We start from the raw sequence: 21,142 nt of genomic DNA, 5'->3' as shown, positions 1-21,142 counted from the left end.
CTTGGATGTATGACATGTCTCTAACTTGCCAGATAATATTCATTTCATTGTTATCATCCAAACAAAGTCTTTTTCTTCTCTTTTTCATTATACAATCATCATTAAGCCAATAATGATAGGAATCTTGAAGTGACAAATTTCCTTGTAAAATTATCCAACTTGAAAGAGAGTTGCTTTCTCTATACAAAAGGGCAGATCTATATTCTTCTATCTAACCAAGCATTGATTCCCTTGTTTTTTTTTTGACTTTCCTTCCCCATAAGAATCTTAGTTTTGCATGTATTGCCTTTAAATAAAGAGATCATCCATATGAATTGTTCATAGACAAAACAAAATTAAAAGATCAATGGCATCCTGCTGCAATCCTGATGTGTTTACCTGGATTCAAAATCTTCCTCCAATTGCTCAATGGAAAGCAAATTCCATGTCTATTTGTATATGTTCTTCTTCTTCTTCATGTTCATCCTATCCATCCCTCAACCTGTCTGTGTCCAAAAACCTTCATTCTTCAACAATTTCCATCTCCATAATTGCTGATTTCAGTGTCCCCGTTCCACTTTGGGCCTCAAAACCCTTAAACATCAGCTCCAAGCGTTCAAAACTATTAGATGAAGAAGCCATTTCCTGCCTCATGATCAATGTTATTAAAGATGTTCTAAGCTATGGCTCAAACAAGAACAACTGCTTGATCAGGTTTCCGAAGCTCGAATCCATTTCTGGTTTCAAAGACATCTTTAATCTTCCATTTCTCACTCTTGCACTTCTTATTTGCATCTATGAAGCTCCTGTTGATCTCCGTTCATCATGTCTCAACACTCTCAAGAAAGAACTAACAAGTTCTCAATTGAGGGAAGCTTCAAAATTGCTGATGAAACTCCTGGGATCAAACTTGGAGGAGCAATGGATGCGGTCCATAAACCTTGCCATCACTAATTGGATCATAGAGCTTCAAGCTACACACCGCACCCTGGTGAAGACACCATCACCCATGTTTTCTTATGCACTTGCAACATTTGGTTTATGGAAAGTTCAACTATATTGTCCTGTCATAGCCATGGATATAGAAAATTCAAGCAATCATTCTGTTGATGAGAGGCTGCTGTTCTCCCTTAATTACCACCAGCTTGAAGGGGTTATCCAGTTCAATTACAAGGTCATAGTTCAAGAAAAATGGATAAATGTCATGGTGAACATTGATAACATAAGGCAAGCACATCTAGTTTTCATTATTCAAAAAAATTTGGATTGAATTATAAGCCTGATGTGGTATTATATTATCCTATATGTGCAATTGCAGATGCAATATTATTCGGCTTTTAAATGAGACTCTAATGAACGAACGAGGAGTTGGGGCAGATGATAAACATTTCCCTTCACGAGTATCATTGCAAGTGACTCCAACTATTCAGTCCAATATATTAAGTGTTTCAGTAAGCAAATCTACAGAGAACCCAGAAAGAGAAATAGAAATGGAGAGAGGCATAGAAAGCTCATTTGATCCTCCAAACTCGTTCTTGGGACTAAAGGTTTCAGTCGGGGAGACCATGACAATGAGCATGAAGCCATGGAAATTTGAGCTATCTGTAAACGGCTACAGCGGGGCATTGAATTGGTTTCTTCATGACAGCGTGGATGGAAGGGAGGTGGTGTCCTCAAAGCCTTCAAAATTTGCTTTGATCAATCCCAAGGCTTGGTTCAAAGATCGGTACTCTAGTGTTTACAGGCCTTTCACCAGGCAAGGAGGGGTGATTTTTGCGGGGGATGAATACGGAGAAAAAATTTGGTGGAAGGTTGACAAGAGTGCTATGGGAAAGACGATGGAATGGGAAATCAGAGGTTGGATTTGGTTAACATATTGGCCTAATAAACATAGAACATTTTACAATGAAACTAGAAGGCTGGAATTCGGAGAAATCTTTCATCTCAACATTTCTTAATTACAAACAGATTAAACATTAACTGATAAAAGGGCCATGAATATATAATAACTTCTTGTTCTCAACTCCCAAGCTTCTTTTCTATTCACCTCCCCCCTTTTATTGAGTTAGCATCTAAATGTTTATGTTATCTTATGCAATTTATCTAAATGTTTATGTTTTCTTATGCAATTTGTATTCTATTGCTAGTAAATAAAAGGCATAGGGGTCTAAAAAACCTTCAAATAAAACTTTATTAATCATTTAAGTATTAACATTTTATTGCAATCAATTAAGTTCTGAATTTTTTATTTTAAATTAGTTAAATTTTTAAACATTTATTTTTATTTAATTAAATCCTTGATTAGATGAAAATTGATAATTATTTTTCTTCTAAGAAGGGCTCAATCGATAAAAATAAATATTTGATGGTTTAATTGATTAAAAAATAATAAAATTTGGATGATTTTTAAATTTTAGTTTAGAGGCTTTTTTGACCCTTTTGTCTTAATAAAGTGGCTATTGATGATATTGAAGGTTATTTAATAGTATGGAAATTGGGAAGTGATCAAATTCTTCAATTTCGAATAGATAATTATTTAAATTTCTAACATTTTATTACAATAAATTAAATTATAAATTTTTTATTTCGAATCAATTAAATTTTTAAATATTTATTTTTATTCAATTGAACTCTTAAATATCTATTTTTACTTAATTAATTCTCTATTGAACAAAAATAGCTAGCCATTTTTTCTCTAAGAAGAGATCAATCAATGAAAATAAATATTTAAAGGTTTAATTGTTTGAAAAAAAATAAAAACTTAGATGATTTTTTAATTTTAATTTAGAAGCCTTTTTTACCTTTATTCCTTAATAAAATTACAACTAATATTGAAGATTAATAGTGAGGAAACTGGGAAGTGGTCAGATTTTCCTATCCTCTTGTGTTGTTTTAAAATAACCAATTATCTCTACTTTTTTCCTTTAAATTCATTAGGTTATTACATGCTAACAAATGGATCATGATGTGAAAACTATGTTCTCTTCTAAATAATCGAAGTATAGAAGTAAAATTATACTACATTTTGTAATAATAATAATAATAATAATAATAATATAATAAACATATTAAATTCTCATTCTAGGAAAAATTTATACAAAATCTTGTTTTTGTTCTTTTCCACCCATCATTTAGAATCATGGCCGGATAAAAATGATAAAAGAAGAAAAACAGAAGCATTTGTTAAACCGTCAAGATTAAGAGCGTAAAAAATATATCAGCATTCATAAATTATACGAATTTAATTAATGTTGGGTTAAACTCAAATTCGACTAATTTAATTTATTGAATGAATCAAGTTTGAGTTTTTTAATATTTGATTCAAGTAACTTATGATTCTTTATTGAGTATTTATGTTTTAATATATTTTAGTTAAAAAAATATTATTTTACTTTTATATATGAATTTAAACTTAAATTCAAATATAAATTATCGAATTTGAAGTTAAACATGAAAATTAAGTTTTTTTTTATTTGATAAGTGAATATAATTAAATGAATTTGAATAATTTAATTTTTATTTTCGAATTAAATTTAAATTTAAAATTTAATTAAATTTAAACTGAATTTTAAATAATAAATTTCGAATGAAACTTGAGTTTTTAACCATATCGACTGAGCTTGGATCGATTATTCCCCAGATAAAGACTTCCATCAATGGGCGAAGTTCCATTTTCGGCTGCTAAAAAAGACTTATATTGGGCAACAGTTTGGGGTTACCAAAGCAGAAGCATTGAGCTGGTCCAAAGTCAATGGGCTCACTTACCAGATTGATTAATAAAATTTCGAAGGAGCTGCCACGTAAGCACGAGGCGAGCAACACCTTCGCGCACGTTAGAGGGATACAAGCTTTTAGCTTCCAGCTTGGGTGGAGAAACTGAGGACAAAGGGGCGGACATTTCGAAGCTGCTCTTTTATCACATACTTTTCTCGATTTTGCCCCTGCTTTTTCCACTATATCTTCCGTCTGTCTCTGGCCCCTCATTGCCGATCCAAATCCTCTCCGTCTCTTCCAATGGAGTCCTCCGCCGCTCTCCTATCTTTTCACTGTACCTCTCTCTCTCTCTCTCGTATTTCGCTTGTTTGATTGAGTTTTGTGTAGTTTCATTGGAAACAGATAGAGAAAAGGAACGATAAGAGAGCTTATTGATGTTTCCAATCGTTGAATAAACGGTTACATTTTTTAATCGTTTTTGAGTGTTTTATATCTGTTTCTGATCTATTAATTGTCTTTATTTTTTGGAATTTTTGACAATTTAGTGTAAATTATATAGCTTTCGGCGTTTAGAAAATTGAAATTAGCTCAAGAAAATGCAAAATATCTGCCTTTAGTTTTCATGCTATGAATATCAATCGAGAATGTTAAGTTAGCTTACTATGATTTGTATCAAAGTTTCGGTTTTTGGGATCATGCTTGGGTCATTCTTAGATAATCAATATTCAGAAAAGAAAAAAAAGGAAGAAAAGAAGGTATCTTTGGGTGTTTGTAGTTATCTAGCTGAAGCTAATTTTGGAAGCTCTTTTAGAAATGGCTTATATTTCAGTTTCTTTATTTGGTTAGAAATATAAGATTGGCATATTATCCTATTCTAAGGGTTTTTTTTTTTTGTTTTTTGAAAATTTGGAGGATATTGCTTGGAAAAGTCGGAAAATGATCTCTTTCATAGATTGTTTTAAGCTTTTCAATATCCCAATGCCCTCTCCATATAAAAAAAGGAAAAACTGAAAGGCAAAAAGACGGTGCTGAATTTCATTCTTAAATTGCCAAGTGAACTATCTTTTCCTCTAACCTTCACACAACAGAATCAATGGATGTTGAACAGTTTCAGCGTTAGGAATGTTTTATTACTTGGTTTATGGAGTTTTTTGGTTGAGATACTTTGTAAATCATGTTTCTTCTACTGCATTTATTTTGTGATATCCTTGGTACTGATAACATGATCCGATGTTGGCTTTGCTGGTGCTTTGTTGGCATCCATTTCTCATCATATTGTTTTTGAATTTCTTTACATTAGCAATTATTGTTGTGTGTATGTAATTTTATGAATTTAAATATTGAATATGTGGATTTATTTGCCATTGAAAGCTGATATGCTGTTATTAAAATTTTAGATTCTGTAGGTGCTATTTCACCAACACATTGCTCACTTGAAAGGCCCAGTACCATTCATATGTATTCTGGCTGCTGGCCCACTTCAAGAAAATCATGTGTCGCTGGCTTGATGTTTGGCGGGAAGAACAATTCTTCTGCAAGACGAAATGTAACTCTAATATCATGTGTGAAGACACCTGAAGCTTCTGTTTCATCCATGTTAAAAGGTGAGTTTATATTGACTTCTGATTAAAAATTTGTCTGATGGTCCTCGTTTTCCTTAAATTTGTTAATTGTAGTTTAACTGCAATTCAACCAAGGGACAGTGCTAATACTAATCACTGTTGCATTTGAGTTTTCAATCTGTTCTGGCATAGCTCTTCACTCGTTACTGATTTATCTAGTTATAGACAGCAAAATCACATTTTTGTAAAAATACTGAAAGCAAGATGGTTTTTTTAAATGCATTTATTTTGTAATTACATTATAGCCTTAGCATATTTTCTGCTTGTTGCATGCTAAAAGTTGTTAATTATGGTTGCCATCATTCCGTTAGATAGCAGCACACAAGGCTCATTGGAGAAGAAAACTTCACGGAATGCAACTTTTCCAAATGGATTTGAGGTGACGATTAAATTTTCAAATTGAGTCCCTTTTCCATTCTTGATTGTCATCGCTCGATTCTTTTTGAGAAAAGTTTATTGGTGCTATAAAATGATATATAATGTTTTCTTTTCTGTGATTGCATTTATGTTTTCAAGTTGGTTCATCATTGTTTCTTAGATTCTAAACAACTTGATTTATGTTTTTTAGCTTAATATTGGTATCTGCCTCATTTGGACCTAAAAATTAGTAATACTGCTAGGAGTTAAACAAACTTTGTGACTGAAATACTATCTTTAAATTATTCTGTGTTTTGAACGTTAACAAAACCATGTACCTTTGGGGCAATGCTTCAAGTGCCTTGAAAATATACTAATCCGGTTTTCTGTATATCAAGTATTCTGCTTTGGGAATGCATATTTCTATCTTTATGTTACTGTTAAGTTGTTTCTACCATGTTTATGGCTGTTTTCTTCTTGATGAGTCTTCTTTTCACTTATTTTCTTATGTTTATCATTCTTTCGATGTACCTTTTGCTCCTTTCATATTTATCTAACAAAATCTTTCATTTGATTCTAATTGGCTAGATAACTAACATATTAATTGTTTAAACTGTTAGGCTTTGGTACTGGAGGTGTGTGATGAGACTGAGGTTGCTGAGCTGAAAATGAAGGTTACTTCCTTTTCTCTTGCCATGAGATATGCTTGCATACTTCTGCTAAACTTATTCTCCCTGCTCAATGATTAACCTGAAATTTCGTGTAAAGATATGTCTTTGCACTTATGTGAAAATCATAAGTGATGAAACCTTCCATGTTTCTCATTTGATCATTGAATGAATGTAATGAAGCTAGCCAGTGTAGGTTTTTAGTTTCCTTTTAAGAATGTTGCATTTTCCCAAAATATTTTTTCAAACAGGTTATCTGTTGCTTTGTGACAGATTGGAGACTTTGAAATGCATATGAAACGGAATGTTGGTGCCACAAAAGCTCCCTTGTCCAACATTTCACCTACAACAGCTCCACCAATCCCAACTAGACCAATGAATGAATCAGCTGCTGTCACCTCACCTCCTTCACCACCAAAACTTTCTTCAGAGAAGCCTACTCCATTTATAAATGTTGCCTTTAGGAAGTCATACAAGTTAGCTGCCTTGGAAGCTTCTGGATCTAATAACTATGTTCTAGTACCTTCTCCGATGGTATGTGCTGTTTATCAGGAGAAAGTGCTATGATCTCTTTTTTATTTGTTTGGAACTCTGTCCTTACAACTACCATCACTTTACTACAGGTTGGCACATTCCGAAGGGGTAAAACAGTGAAAGGAAAGAAGCTACCTCCCATCTTCCAGGAGGTAGTAGTTCCTGTCTGATTAAATAATGGAGATTTGTCAAGTTGTTAATTAGCCTATCTTTTTTCTAAATATTTGTGTTTCCATGTGTTTCAAATTTTTTCATCTGTCAAGGTGTATTGTTACCTGCACTGTCTAGGAGCTAAATTATAGGAGATACTAATGGCCTTTCCCCAAAAGAATTAATGCAGTAAGTTTTTCCTTCCAGGGTGATTCGATCGAAGAAGGACAAGTGATAGCATTCTTGGATCAATTTGGTACTGAACTTCCTGTTCAGGTGAATTCAAATTATTTTTATTTGTTAGTTATGGTTTTTCTTTATTAAGTAGGTGTCTAATGGTGTGTGTCATTGATTTGTTTACAGTCAAATGTTGCTGGCGAAGTCTTGAAGCTTCTCGTTGATGATGGAGGTATAATGTCTTTTTGCATTTTATATTGTTATGTTTGTTACTAGGAGAAGGATGAATGTTTTAGAGTCCTTGCTTTGTTGGTTTATAAGACCTGGCCAATTTACAGCTTTTAGTTTTCATGATAGTTGAGTTCAGACAAGTTTTCTTGAAACATTGTGGATGGTTCTACAACATGTCTGATATATGAACTCTGCCATTGTTTCAACTGTGTTGCACAGATGCTATTGGCTATGGAGACCCACTAATTGCTGTCTTGCCATCATTTCATGAAGTCAGTTGAACTCCCATGAAACAATGGAATAGTTATTGTTTAAGCATATATTATAGAATGAGGAGAGGCTTATCAATTGTATCAGTTAAATCTTTTGTATGCTTAGCTTTTAGATATTTGTTGCAATGCTCAGACAATCATTTTGTTGGAGGAGATCATTAACAAGGTGATAACATGGTTTTTTTTTTATTTGGAAAAAAAATATTGACCTTACTCTTTAAGAGGTGTGCATCAATTATTATTGAACTATATGTTTTAAGTATCACAATAGCTCATTACTAAATTATTGTTTTCTCATACATATTAAATGTTAAATAATAATAATAATTTAATGATGAACTAAATGTTAGGTTTCATCGTGGCGCATCATTAAATTATTATTTTCTTTCCTACCACTTCCTTTCTACATGATGAATGGTTGCAATGTGTGCTGTTGTTGGAAGATTTTGGGGTCTCAAAAAGTATTAAAGGTGTATAGCTGACATGATTCTCAAAACACTAGAGAAAACCAGTTCCTCCAAGGCTATGGTGTAACAGGTTGTGTGCAATGTGATCCCTGGCAAGCACAGCATTCGCAGACCTCAAGTTATTCTCAGGTATCCTCTCATCATCAAAAAGCTGAAACTGTAGTTCAGGTTCCATCTCCTCACTGCTCATCTGACAAATGTTATGCAAAACACAGCAAGCCCCAATCACGATTGGCAACTCCTGGAGCTTTACTTCAGTTCTCTTATGCAAGCAAGACCACCTCCCTTTTAATCTCGTAAATGCCTCCTTAGCAACGTTTTGAATCCCACCAATTTTTTCATTGAAACCATGCTGAGCCCAAGTCAAATTCTGGTGGGTGTAAGGAACCAAAGCCCAATCCATCAAAGGGTACCCGGAATTCCCAACAATTGAAACATCCTTCAAACACCCTTTATTAGCCCTCTGGTACAAAGCGGACTTCTCCAACACCTGATCATCATGCATTGAACCAGGCCATCCAATACATACATCTGTAAAAATCCCTTTCTGATCGACTACCCCTTGGACTGTAATCGAGTAAGAAGGCTTCTGATTCCTCTCCGTATGCCTTCTATTGAAATATGCTGCTACGTTAACCTTAGGTGCTATAATTGGCACATGAGTTGTGTACATTGAACCTCCTACATTAGGAACCCCTGACATTGACGCGAATGCTTCCTTAATTTCTTTCATTTTGTTTTCATCAGGCCATTGAAGAAACTTGGGCATCAAAACGGTTTTTATAGCTGAACATACCTCCAGTACCAGCTTATGACAAGTTGAAATTCCCACGCCAAACCGTTTCGAAACCAGCCTAAGTGGCTCCCCTGTAGCCAACCTCCAAATACAAACAGCCACTCGCTGCCGAACAGGGATTGCATCCCTCAACATGGTATTCTTTTTCATCACCACAGGCTCCAACTCCTTGCATATCATTCCAAACGTAGCTTTACTCATCCGAAACGCCTTTCGGAACTCTTCCTCTGGAAAATCCGGATGGTTACAACGATCCCACCAGTCCTTTGATCGATCCTTCACCCATAATCTCCTCTGCTGACCCGAACCACTACTCGTCTCATTGCCCACATTGACATTGTCATCCCCTGCTGTTGTTGCAACAGTAGCGGCCAAAGCAGAGGCTGATTTCCTCGCTCGTTTTATATTTAAACTATCCAAATGATCAACTTCAGAAAAATCCTGTTGAAGCTGATTATAATATTCATTCATTGCTTCAACTTTTCTTTTGTGATTGGACTCGAACAAAACTTTGTCTTGTTGGGATTCAGTTATCCTCTGATCTTGCTCTTCCTTTGCTTCTTCTTCTAATAACAACAAAGAGGCAAGGATATCTCCATACCCACTCTTCTTCAACTCTTCTTCATTGAAGAATCCATTGTCATTGCCACCCCCGCCCAAGGATTCGTCTTCCTTTTTACGCTTTTTATTGAATCCGTTGTCAACCTCCTGGAACCAGGGGCTGCTGATATTATAATAATTATCTTCCGGACCAAGAAATGTGAAAGAAGTGATGTCCATATTCTGTTTCTAAGACAAGAGTGATTGAGTAAATCCTGGACCTATGAAATGTGAATGCTTGAAATTTCGAGTTGGGAACTTAGGGTATGACAATTAGTCATTTATATATAGAGATTTAGACTTTAGAGAGGAAGAAAAAAAGAGAGTCAGCGGGTTAAGCAAGCGTGTGGGTATCTGCAGATGTGAACGCGGTGCGTTTTGACGGTGACTTGACTTTTGTGAATCATTAGTTTGATGAGAATTTCACGCGGTTGAAGCCTGAGAATAGTATTTTATTGAAGAATTTGAGAGGAAGAACATCATGTGAAATGGGAAAGTTGGGTAGAAGTTTCATTAAGTTGAAGGACAGGCTGAGAAGGAAGTTTGTGGGAAGTAGCTGAAAAGGGTAAGCGTTTAAGGATACTTGTCCTAAAAAAGTGAGGTTCCCTAACAGCAAAAGAATTTGCCAATTAAGAATCTTGCAAGCTGACAACTTTTGTTGTTGGGAGAATATAAGAGGAACTTCCTTAAAAATGCAACTATAGCACCCATCAATCAATTAATCACCCATAACCAAAATGTTAATATAAGATTCTGAATAAAACTTATTCGAATTTTAATTTATAACTTCTTTTTTTATGTCAAATTGTGCCCTCTTAACTAAAAAAACTGGTTGTATAAAATTAATCGAGTATCTTCAAGCAATTAAACTATGATATGGGTTTGGCCCAAAATGAAAATTATACTCTTCTTTGGGTGAGGTGGAAGTATTAGAAAATTGTTTACTAGTTGCTTCTTCGGGTCACATCTAATAAACCCATGACTTGCATTATTGTCATATCCTCGTAACTTAGTAAACTATAGATAGATTTTATTTATTTTTAACTAGAGATAAACATTTGAACCTTTAGGAGGAAAAAAAAATTGTTAGGAGTACTTTTAGGTTTAGAGAGTAAATTGAACTTTTATTTTATTATAGACTTATAGCAAGTAGGTAAGTCCATTTTTTACTTTTGAATTGATATGATATATATAGTGTGATGTCAGTTCGATTATATCATTATTTTATCTTATAAATTTTTTATCTTTGCTTATAAATAAAACCATTTATATACTATTTATCTAATCTATATTTTTTCATATTTTCATATTTTTCTTTTCTTTTGTCTTTTCTTGTTTAATTTCTAATTTGATCATTAGAATGCAAACATAAAAAACAACTTTACCTTTACCCATAGTCACTTTCTTTTTCTTTCTTGTGATTTCAAAGCTCTAATTCTCAATTCAAAACTCGACACTAACAGATATTATAAAAAATATGATTGCATCATAATATATTTAAGTTTTCAATTGTGAATATTGTTTTACTTTTGACTTTGTCAAAATCAAACCAGTCCATTTCATCTTGTTTAAAACCACGAAACATTACAAGGTGAAATTCTATAAACTACAACTAATTAAAAAAGAGAAAGTTTGGTCAATGCAAAATATAAAATTACTGGTGATTGATTATCAAAAAAATACATATACGACTTTCAATCGCTTGCCAAGCCAAAAGAAAACAGGCTGTTGATTGTTGATACAATCATTAAAAATATTCAGTAATTAGAACAAAGCAAGCTGGCCCTTGTTTGCCAACAAAAAATTATTGATGTTTAAGCAGAAATTATTGTTTCTTTTCAAACTTGGAGACATGGGAATGCCTTGAATTATTCCAGACATGAAACCAAGAAAATGTCCCAATGAAAGTAACATCCTTGGTACTCATGGGATGATGTATAAAGCCTCTAACGTCAAAACCATGAGTCATACCTGTTTTCAACATCTATTTGTCTGTAAATAAAATAAGTTCCGCGTTCTCAGTTCCTCTCCCCACAAGTCAGCCCCTATGTCATAAATTCAATCAAATTGTCCTTCATGAACGACAAAAATTAATTCATAAAGTCAGGGGCCTTGGCCTTGTATTTTCTGTTCTTTTCTTTTCCTTTTCCTTTTCCTTTCCTTGTCTCCGTCTGAACCGTCTTCTTTTCTTCTCTTATATATTTATAATGTATTTGGACTGGGTATCCAATGTAAATATGTCAATTCTAGTTCTTGGATTTCTTAGAACTTAGTAGCCCGTCTATCACTCATTTGGACAGTTTGTTTTTTACGGATTAAGTTTGACTTTTGGGTTTCGATTGGGATTTTGAATGCGGGCGAAAGAAAAGATAGAAAAAATCAAAAATTGATTTAAAATTATAATATTTAGTTTGATTTAAATTAACCTTTTTTATTTGATTTGAATTAAATTTGAATATTAAATTTATATATTAAGTTTAAATCGAAAAATAAATAAATTATATATTTTTTAAATTTGTATAAAATAAAAATAATAATTTTATATCAAAATCTATTTAAATATATTAAAAATTTATATTAAAATAATTTATAAAACTAAAAAATTTAAATTTAAAAAATCAATAAATTAAATCAACCTAATAAAATTCAATTAGATTCGATTAAGATCGAATAAAACTTCAAATTTATATTTAGATCAGATTTTAAAATTTTATATATACATAATATTAAAAAAAAATCAGATCGAATCTGATTCGATTCAAACCATAATTATCATAAAATTAAGAGCGTTACCATGTAGCCAGATATATTCTTGGAAACGCATTTACACAAAGAATGCTTGTGTTTCCTTTAGTCATAATTGAATCATGTTATCCTGAGTTGTCATGCCAGTATTACAGGAAGCAGAGGTATATCTATAGATGAGTGACAAAATTTTAGCTATTTCACCAATTGCAGCCAACCATTTAAGTAAAATTTATATTAGCAGATCAGTTATTTCATTCAATTATTTTTTTTTTCCTTATATACAACTTTCTTAATTCAAATTACTTGATCTGTTTAGAATTGGATTTTATTCTTCTATCTCCTTGCTTCCTCAAAATACTAAAGAGCAACGATATCAGATATCCCTCAACCCATAACTTGAGGTTGGCTCCAAAATATTTATAGGTTAAAATACTTCATTTTTTTTCTTTTATGGGTGGAAAATTTTATATATTAATTTTTTATTGTAAAATAGTTAACCTTGTAAGGGTATGAAAATCCTGTTAGAATTTCGAAAGCAAGCCAACAAAGAAGGCAAATAGTGATTAAGCAGAAAAGCAGTAACACAGAATCTATGGTGATATATGATTAGCAGTAGCAAGAAGGGATGTCCAACACTGAGCAAGGATGTCCCTGAATCCTACTTGATCTCCATAAGTTCAATTGTGATAAGTTTTCCACAGAAAACAATATCCTAAAGGCCCAATATGTGAATTGATGGACTTATAACAATCTTTGTGATTTCTGATTGGCAATTTATGGAACATCCGAGAAGTATTTGCAGAAGGAAAAATCCCCCATAAAGCAATCTCTGCATGAAGATGCTAATGTTGCAATCGGAATCCATTGACATTTTCCTAATGGGTCTCGTATTAGGACTTGCATTGTATTCTTCTTAATTTTCCAATCTGTTGTAGAAATTTATATTCAACCAGTGAGAGAAATTGTTCACTTTAATTCAAAAATTTTATGATTTTATCTTATAAAAAATATTTTACAAGTTTAGAGTTAAATCTCAACTTATATATTATACAAGATCTTCAAAATATCATAATATAAAATTGGAGTATCACAAACTCTCCATAAGGTCTTCATCAAACCTAAAACAAAACACACAAAACCATAAAATTGTACACACGAAAAGGAATAATGTCTCACTAGTTGGTGTAGACCGTAATAGCTGCACTCAACATCAATGAAAGTGCAGCGGCATCCTTGCAAGGCATTTTGAAACAGATTGCAGGAATAAACCCACAGGTTGTTTTCAGCAAAAACCTGAAGTAATTAAAAAACTACAAAAGCAGGTGGCCTCCTGTTCAATTCCCGTAGATTGAATTTGTATCCACAATAACTTGACATAAGTGGCAGCATCCAGCCTGTTACCATGGTGTCTAATTTTTCTGTCAGAATTGATGCTAAGGGAGGTCCCGTTGGCACTGTCAGGCCTAGAATAAAAGGTCCGTACATGAACTGAAGTCCAACATTATCACCAACTATTGCTATAAGAAGTAGTGCTATCACAAGAAAGAAAATGGAAGCATCTTTCACAGGCTTTCTTTCAGGTGTTCTTCTGATGATCCCAGACGGAAGAGACTCAGTTAACTCGACCGGGTCTAAAAAGTCAATTAAGTATAGTAAACTCAGATCTTGCTTTTTTTTCTTTTTCTTTTTTGGGCTGTTATATTCTTTTTCCAAAGGAGGAAAACGAATGAGATTGTCAAAAATTGCAATAAAAAATTAGAAATAGTAGTAAAAATAGAAATCCAAAAAGAACAACAAAAAAAAAGGGTCTAAATATAATTTGTTTATTCTACATATTTGCAATAAAAATACTACTTATAACTAAATATTGCAATGGAAAATAGTAGTAAAAGTAGGAAAAAAAAATCAACGTTGGTGATTATCAGACGCCCAAATGGTTGCTTGTTTGCCGATCTTCTGAAGAACTCTGACGACTTGGTCGGTGGAGACATTGCCCGTCACTATAACCTTGTTCAGCTTAGTATCTACGTTGTATGTTTCAATATCTGCTACCCATAAACACGCAAAATTTAAGGGTTAATCTTAGAAGAAGAAGAAGAAAACATATTTGTTAATCTTTCATACGTTTTTTATACCCTCTATCTTCTTGATGGCCTTCAGGATTTTCTTGATACATTCCTCACAATGCAAACCCACTTTCAGTTCCACTACCTTTTACATAAAAAGATATAAAAACCATTACAACTGTGTAAAAAAAAAACCCATTACTACTGTGTAAAAAGAATTGATTACTTACATTGGCCATTGCTGTTAATGAATTTGCAGCAGTAATTGAAAGTGTTAAGTAGTAGAGAAAGAGGGAAAGGAGTAAGTGTTTTGGTGGAGGGGTGGCCTTGAAGCTCATAAATATACAGTTCAAAGTGAGGTATTGGATTCCCTACGTGATTGATGGGGAATTTTCTTTTGGCTTTTGTTAAAAGATGCCTTTATTCCAACAATTTGTTGACTTTGTTAGGGATGAGCCACCGCAGTCCGCACATATGGTCGGCAAATGCATCATTGCTATGTAGAGGCAGTGAAGCCACGAATTACTTTTTGGGATACATACAGCAAAAGAGTTATTGATGCTTGCCAGCCAAATATCTAGTGAGTTAAAAGGAACTTAATTTAGTTAAAGAATCTACTTACAAAGGATGTTGGGCTGTGACTTTGCACTCAATACCGGAAATATTATTTATTTTAATTTAAAAGTTTTGTAATTTTATTTATAAAAAAAATATAAATTTGAATTTAAATTTTCACAAATATATCATATTATATCCATACATTTTTTTTTAATGACATTAAAAATATTATAATCTTCCTACAAGTTTGATAATTTGTAGTTTAGATTTTCATAAATATATCATACTATTTAACTATAAGACCAAAATCACATCAGACATTAAGATTCTAGAGATATTAAAATTTTAAAAGTAACTTTCACGTAACACTTAGTTCTCACATCTAATATACGAAATATTGTTCATTTTTATTTGAAAATCTCATGATTTAATATAAAAAAAAAAAGCTTTACAAATTTAAATTTAAATCTTTGCATATATATCATATCCACACATTCTTTTAATATGAGATTATGAGTGTTATAATTTATTTATAGACTCAAATATAATCTGTGAGATATTATTTATTTTGATTCGATAATCTCATTATTTTATTTATCTCATAAATTTAAATTTAAATATTTATATATATTATATCATACTTATATATTCTTTCAATACAAAATTAAAAACGTTATAGGACCAAGGTATTTTGAATGCTCGATTATGAACCGCTTATTCCATTATTAATATATATATATATATATATATGCCATTTAGCGTTTTTTGGGAAGAGGCCGGGCCATACCAATATTCTTTTTTGGGTGATTCTTTCTTCATTTTCGATGAATATGTCATATCATGACACAGAAATAATAATATTTGATTTGAATTCATAAATATATGACTCGTGACCAATTTGCATCATTAATTCTTTTTTGGGTACATGGTCGAAGTATGAACCAGCAGGCACAAAGAAAGCCTTGACATAACTCATGAAAGGCCTCTTCCAGGGAGATTGTGTTGCCAAACTGCTTGTTACAGACATGCGAAAGGGACACAATTGTGTCTGCCGGATGACATGCGACGTACACGATAAGGCAGCCTGAGTTCTCGATATGATCCGGTAAGATTGAGAGGTGAGTGTTGAAAACTCTCGGTGATGGAAGTAAAATGATGTCCTTGGACGGGTTTTCACCAATGTTAATTTCGGTTTCAAGGACACGGAATAACTCGTGGGGATTCTTGTTTGATAGCGGAACAACCTGTTGTTTGTTGGTTTCAGATATTGAGTTCTTATGGCCAAGAATTGAGAGGGTGAGAGCCTTCATAGCCATGTGGCTAGCTCCAGTCTTGGGGAAAGATGCTGTGAGAATTATATTAGATGGAAGAGGCATGAAACTGTGACATTCTAATCTCATATTAAAATAATATGAGATTTTGTTATAATATATAAGTAAAAAATGAATTTTAAATTTATGAAATACTTTTTATAAGATAAAATTATGTGATATTTGGGTTAAAATGTATAATATCTTCAAGTTGAATAATGATTTTCACAAATAATATCATAACAGTTATCAATTTAATGAGAGTTAAGTGTTATATCATGAGAGTCAATTCTAAAATTTTATAAGAACTAAATGTTATATAATAGAAGCTATTTTTAAAATCTAATGTTTAGTATAATTTGTTATCAGTGTATGCTTTTTATTGAGTTTACTTAATATTTAATGTGATTCGATAAATTTATGTTGGGCTTACGTAATATTTAATGTGATTTTGTAATTTATATGTACTTTGTATTAGGTTTATTCAATGTTTTTTTGTGGTTTGTATTGAATTTGATGGGCATATTAAGTTTTAACAAAAATAATTTGTGACACTTTAATTTCAGATAAAAATAATACAAGATTTTATTATAATATGTAAGTAAATATTTAATGTTAAATTTATGAAACATATTTTATAAAATAAAACTATAAAATTTTTAAATTAAAATATATAATATCGCACATATTAAATATAAATATCTACAAATGGTTTGCAAGGACCTTGTGATCCTGGACCGGGCATTGCTCCAAGCGATGCAAGCAAGCACATGGTCCTTACAACATACGACAAAAACCGTTGACTAGCGAGTTTAACCGCGTACAACACAGAGATCTTCATCATAAAATGCCAAACACTTAATCTCTATCACCAATCCAAACTCATCACGTGTCCCTCCGTAATCTGTTTGTAAATCCTCATCAGATTCCTCGAGTTTTTTCCGACGATGGGATATTTTAAATTCTTTATTCTTTAATAGGGATAATATTAAACTTATTTACCTAAGTAAGGTACTTCAAGCGACATCATCATCTCCTTCCTTCAAGCCTTTCCTTTCTCTTTCTACCTGCTGTGTTTTTGTCAAAAATCTCATGAAGAAAAAGGATTGAAGAAACCCTTGATGTAATGGATTGAACAGAGGGATAAGGTTGATGTTTCTTCTCAGGAGATTTATCAAACAATGGAGATTTATGAGATATTATATATCCTAGGCATTCCCTTTTCCAGTTTCAAATGATCTAAATATTTGTTGAAAATTCTTGTTGATTAAAACTTAGATCCAAGAACTCAAGTATCCATTACTTTTGTTTTAAAGAGACTTAAGGAATTATGGAGTGCTTTTAAAATTAGAGAGTTGAGAAATTGAGTTTTGTGGCTGAATGAGAGGCTAAAAATACTATTTCTTTAATAGTAATTTCAGAGTTAGAGCAAGAAGAAGTGCTATCTTGGGGCTCGTTGATAATGGTGTGGAGATCTCAGAGCATAAAACCGTTAAGGCATTGGTTTTCGATTTCTCCAAAGAACATTTTGCAGCTGATTAGTGGCATAAGCAGATGGTAACTAACTTGAAATTCAGATTGTTGTCTGTGCGTGAAGATGGTGATTTGGAGATTCTCTTTTCTATGGAAGAACTCAAAGTTGCTATTTGGGATGGTGAAGGTCCAAAAGTACCTGACCTTTTCACTTCAATTTTTTTAGAAGAACTTGGGGAGTTTTGAATTTTTATCTCCTAGATTGCTTAATGAAATTTCATAAAACTGATTCCAGAAGATTTAGCAAAAGCAGGAGTCGATATATAGAATTGAGATGTTCATGGCTTGGTGGTTAACAGTTCTTGTTTGCAAGTTTGTTTCTGATTTTGCTTGGTTATGCCCAAGCTCTGTATTTTCTCTGTGTTTCCTTGTTGATGGTTGAGAATCTCATCGAGGTATTTGCCTCCTGTTGTAAATTTTCGTTTTATTCATTATTAAAATCCGAACTCTGCAAAAAAAAAAAAAATCAATATTTTCATTAATTTTTATATAAACTAATAGTGATAAAGAAGATGTTGCATGTTGACATGTCTAAAATACCTTAATTTGGGAAATAAGATTAAAATTATCCTATTTTAAGAATAAAGATTTTAAATTGCTATGGTTTGAGAAAAAGCTCCAGATTCCTCGATCTCGCCGAACCTCACCTATTACGTTACTAACATCCTCCCTCCCTTCAAAAGCCAACACCTTTTGCCTTTTTCTTATTACAGCTTTGTTTTCCTTTGATTCTAAATCTCTGCTATCTTAAAAAAAAAATTTAGATTTGAGAGAATATGAATTTGGGGAATGCTCTGAGGTCCTTGTATAGCCATCGCTGCAAGCCAACTACCAATGGAGACTCCGGATCACTAGGCCCCCATGGCGTCTCAACAGCCAACGTTGGTGTTTCAGCTCTTGCCTATGATCTCTTTCAGTTCGGAATCACCTCCCAGGTATGTTTTTTGTAAGCATTACTGCTATAATAAAAGCTTGGTTTCTCTAATTCTGTTACATTTTGCTTATATTTTTGTTAGCTTACAGTAAATTTTAATGGTTATGGTGACAGATTAGAAATTGATATTCGATTAGTTCGAGTATTTATTAAGCTATTTGAGCTAAAAAGAAAATCTGGATTGGTTTAATCAAGATTCACTTTAATTGTATTGCCTTTGCCAACTTGTTTTAGGTTCCTGAAGGGCTAAGTAAGCATGTGGTTTCATCGAAGAAGGCTCAGGCTAACTTGTAATTAATTAATTAACTTCCTGTGCTATGACTAATAATCATATGATTAATTTACATATACTTTTTTTTGCTCAATTTCCTGGTCTGTCTAAAGTTTGATAAATAACGAAGGCATAGAAAGCTACTAGATGCTTGGAGAGAAGCAAAAGCCCCACCAAAAACACCTGAGGAGGCTTCAACGCTTGTCATTCAGAACTTAAAGAGACATCAAAACGCAGATATTGAGGTATGAATAAGCAGCAGCATTAATCTGAAAACATGTTGACATTGTTACAAAATGCTTAGAATAAGATAACAGGAATTGATCTGTGTTTTTAACATTTGTAGGGACTATTGGCATTCTATGGTCTTCCTCTTCCCCATACGCTTCTCCAGCCTTCTGCTAGTGTCCCCAACATCATTGCCTCAAGGAGTTAAGTTTGAATTGCAGACTTTACCCGTAAGGAATGTCTTTCTCAAAACTTAAAATTATAATTCATGGAAGCAGCCTGGATAATGGGTTTGAAACTGAAAAACAGTCTGATTAAATTAGGTGGATATTCAAGCAGTAGCAGATGGAGATACCATAACAGTGTATGTAAATACTACAGATCCCAGGGAGTCATCTAACGTACCTAGAGGGGTCCAATTGGCAACTGTTCAAAGATCAAAAGCACCTGCCGAAAAGAATTCTACAAAGGCAGATGCACTTAACAAGAAAATTATTGATTCAGGATAAAGGTTTAGCTATCTTATCTCACATAGATGATTGCCCTACTTGCTATTATCTTTTAAAACCAATGGTTTCTAATAGTCTAGCTTCTTACTCCAGGGTCTTAGATCTTCATAATCAGGAGATCCTTGCTCGAAAGTATTGCATCCGGCTAAGGTGATATTATATGTTTCCTGAATTCCAATGTTACATCAGCTGAATCTCATCTATAATGACAGTGATTAATCATTAATGAGTTACTGAATATAAATAGGGGTATAGATGCGCCGGAGAGTTCAATGCCATATGGCAAAGATGCAAAAGAAGCGTTGGCTAAGCTTGTTCAGGGAATATGTTTAAGAGTTCTTGTCTATAGGGAAGATCGTTATGGCCGCTGTGTTTGTGACATATATTGCAATGGTAAATTTGTACAGGTATTACTTCATATGGCATTCATCTGCTGGCTTACCTCATAAGAACCAATTAGTTTTTCTAATTTCTCTGTCAAACAGGAAATTATGCTAAAAAAGGGGCTTGCATGGCATTACTCAGCTTATGACCAACGCATACAACTTGCAACTGTGAGTAACCAACAGTTCTTCATTCTTACACTTCTTTCTGTTAAAACTTAGAGCTGTCAATTCTAAACACATTACATGTATATAACTAGTGGGAAAAAGAGGCTCGAGCAAACCGAGTTGGTTTGTGGGCTTCATCGAATCCTGAGAAACCATGGGAATGGAGAAATGACAAACAAGAAGGCAGATGACGTTGTCCTGTTAGAAATGACCATCTAAAGAATTTACACTTCCTTATACCTGGAATAAACCATTTAACACCAGCATAAAGAAAAATGGCTGCCCTAACTTGTATCTGAGGCCAAGGGTTGTTCCCAGAACAGAGGAATAGGAAAGCAAAATCTACAGATGAATTAGACAATGATGTATTATTCTGATTTTAGAAAGTGTTGTAACATTTATTCAAACATTAAAAGAAAGTTTTGTAACATTTGTTTTTATAAATCTGATTCATACAAATCTGTGGAACTTTTCCCCATCAATTAGTAGAGTTCACCATTTCACCTAATAGAATTGATCCGTTGAAGGCATCCAAAAGGCAACCTTAGGTTTATGCTTGATTTTAAGACATTTACCAAAATCATCGAAGAGAGTCCATAACTAATTTTACATTTGAGTTACAAAGAAAAAATTTGGTCTTTTCCCGATAAGATATCATCATGGACTTTAGATAGTTGGAAATGCTCTTATGTTCCCCTGACCATTGGGGATTCTGATTCACCAGGGCCCCCTTATACCACAACAGCTTCTGGGGTTTCAGCTTTTGCCCATATCTCTTCAACTTTGAAGTCACATCTCAGGTAGATTTTCATGAACATTGCCTGGTTCAATCCAGGACTCCTTTCATTTTAGGCTTGATTCTGTTGG

General features: G+C 33.1%; 4 protein-coding genes and 1 pseudogene across 5 annotated transcripts; 3 read left to right on the top strand and 2 right to left on the bottom strand.

The window, feature by feature from the left end:
• The first annotated feature begins 254 nt into the window (after window positions 1-254).
• LOC111296542 (neuronal PAS domain protein) lies at window positions 255-2,076 on the top strand. The gene is made up of 2 exons (XM_022890910.2): window positions 255-1,206; window positions 1,298-2,076. Exons 1-2 carry the CDS (start codon window positions 347-349, stop codon window positions 1,935-1,937), a joined length of 1,500 nt encoding a protein of 499 aa, XP_022746645.1. The 5' UTR covers window positions 255-346; the 3' UTR covers window positions 1,938-2,076.
• Window positions 2,077-3,964: 1,888 nt separating this feature from the next.
• Window positions 3,965-7,925, top strand: LOC111296130 (uncharacterized). Its single transcript, XM_022890209.2, has 9 exons — window positions 3,965-4,027; window positions 5,091-5,297; window positions 5,627-5,694; window positions 6,293-6,346; window positions 6,614-6,874; window positions 6,964-7,026; window positions 7,232-7,300; window positions 7,388-7,433; window positions 7,652-7,925. The coding sequence occupies exons 1-9, from the start codon at window positions 3,994-3,996 to the stop codon at window positions 7,711-7,713; spliced, it is 864 nt and encodes a 287-aa protein (XP_022745944.2). The 5' UTR covers window positions 3,965-3,993; the 3' UTR covers window positions 7,714-7,925.
• A 6,145-nt stretch (window positions 7,926-14,070) lies between these two features.
• On the bottom strand, window positions 14,071-14,748 carry LOC111297175 (Heavy metal transport/detoxification superfamily protein). Its single transcript, XM_022891812.2, has 3 exons — window positions 14,612-14,748; window positions 14,451-14,526; window positions 14,071-14,360 (listed from the first exon to the last, which is right to left on the bottom strand). Exons 1-3 carry the CDS (start codon window positions 14,717-14,719, stop codon window positions 14,221-14,223), a joined length of 324 nt encoding a protein of 107 aa, XP_022747547.2. The 5' UTR covers window positions 14,720-14,748; the 3' UTR covers window positions 14,071-14,220.
• A 40-nt stretch (window positions 14,749-14,788) lies between these two features.
• LOC111297520 (cytosolic sulfotransferase 17-like) lies at window positions 14,789-16,255 on the bottom strand. The gene is made up of 2 exons (XM_022892214.2): window positions 15,865-16,255; window positions 14,789-14,958 (listed from the first exon to the last, which is right to left on the bottom strand). Exons 1-2 carry the CDS (start codon window positions 16,253-16,255, stop codon window positions 14,789-14,791), a joined length of 561 nt encoding a protein of 186 aa, XP_022747949.2.
• A 962-nt stretch (window positions 16,256-17,217) lies between these two features.
• Window positions 17,218-20,757, top strand: LOC111296122 (staphylococcal-like nuclease CAN2; annotated as a pseudogene). Its single transcript, XR_016325877.1, has 10 exons — window positions 17,218-18,177; window positions 18,547-18,717; window positions 18,951-19,006; window positions 19,118-19,232; window positions 19,334-19,445; window positions 19,539-19,726; window positions 19,818-19,874; window positions 19,972-20,131; window positions 20,210-20,278; window positions 20,368-20,757. The product of XR_016325877.1 is annotated as a staphylococcal-like nuclease CAN2 (transcript).
• Window positions 20,758-21,142: the final 385 nt, after the last annotated feature.

Source organism: Durio zibethinus, chromosome 12, assembly GCF_047325235.1.
Source record: "Durio zibethinus cultivar Kanyao isolate XHJ-2024 chromosome 12, ASM4732523v1, whole genome shotgun sequence".
Taxonomy (NCBI): Eukaryota; Viridiplantae; Streptophyta; class Magnoliopsida; order Malvales; family Malvaceae; genus Durio; species Durio zibethinus.
The sequence above is the reverse complement of the archived record's forward strand: the minus strand, read 5'-3'. Positions and strand labels throughout refer to the sequence as shown.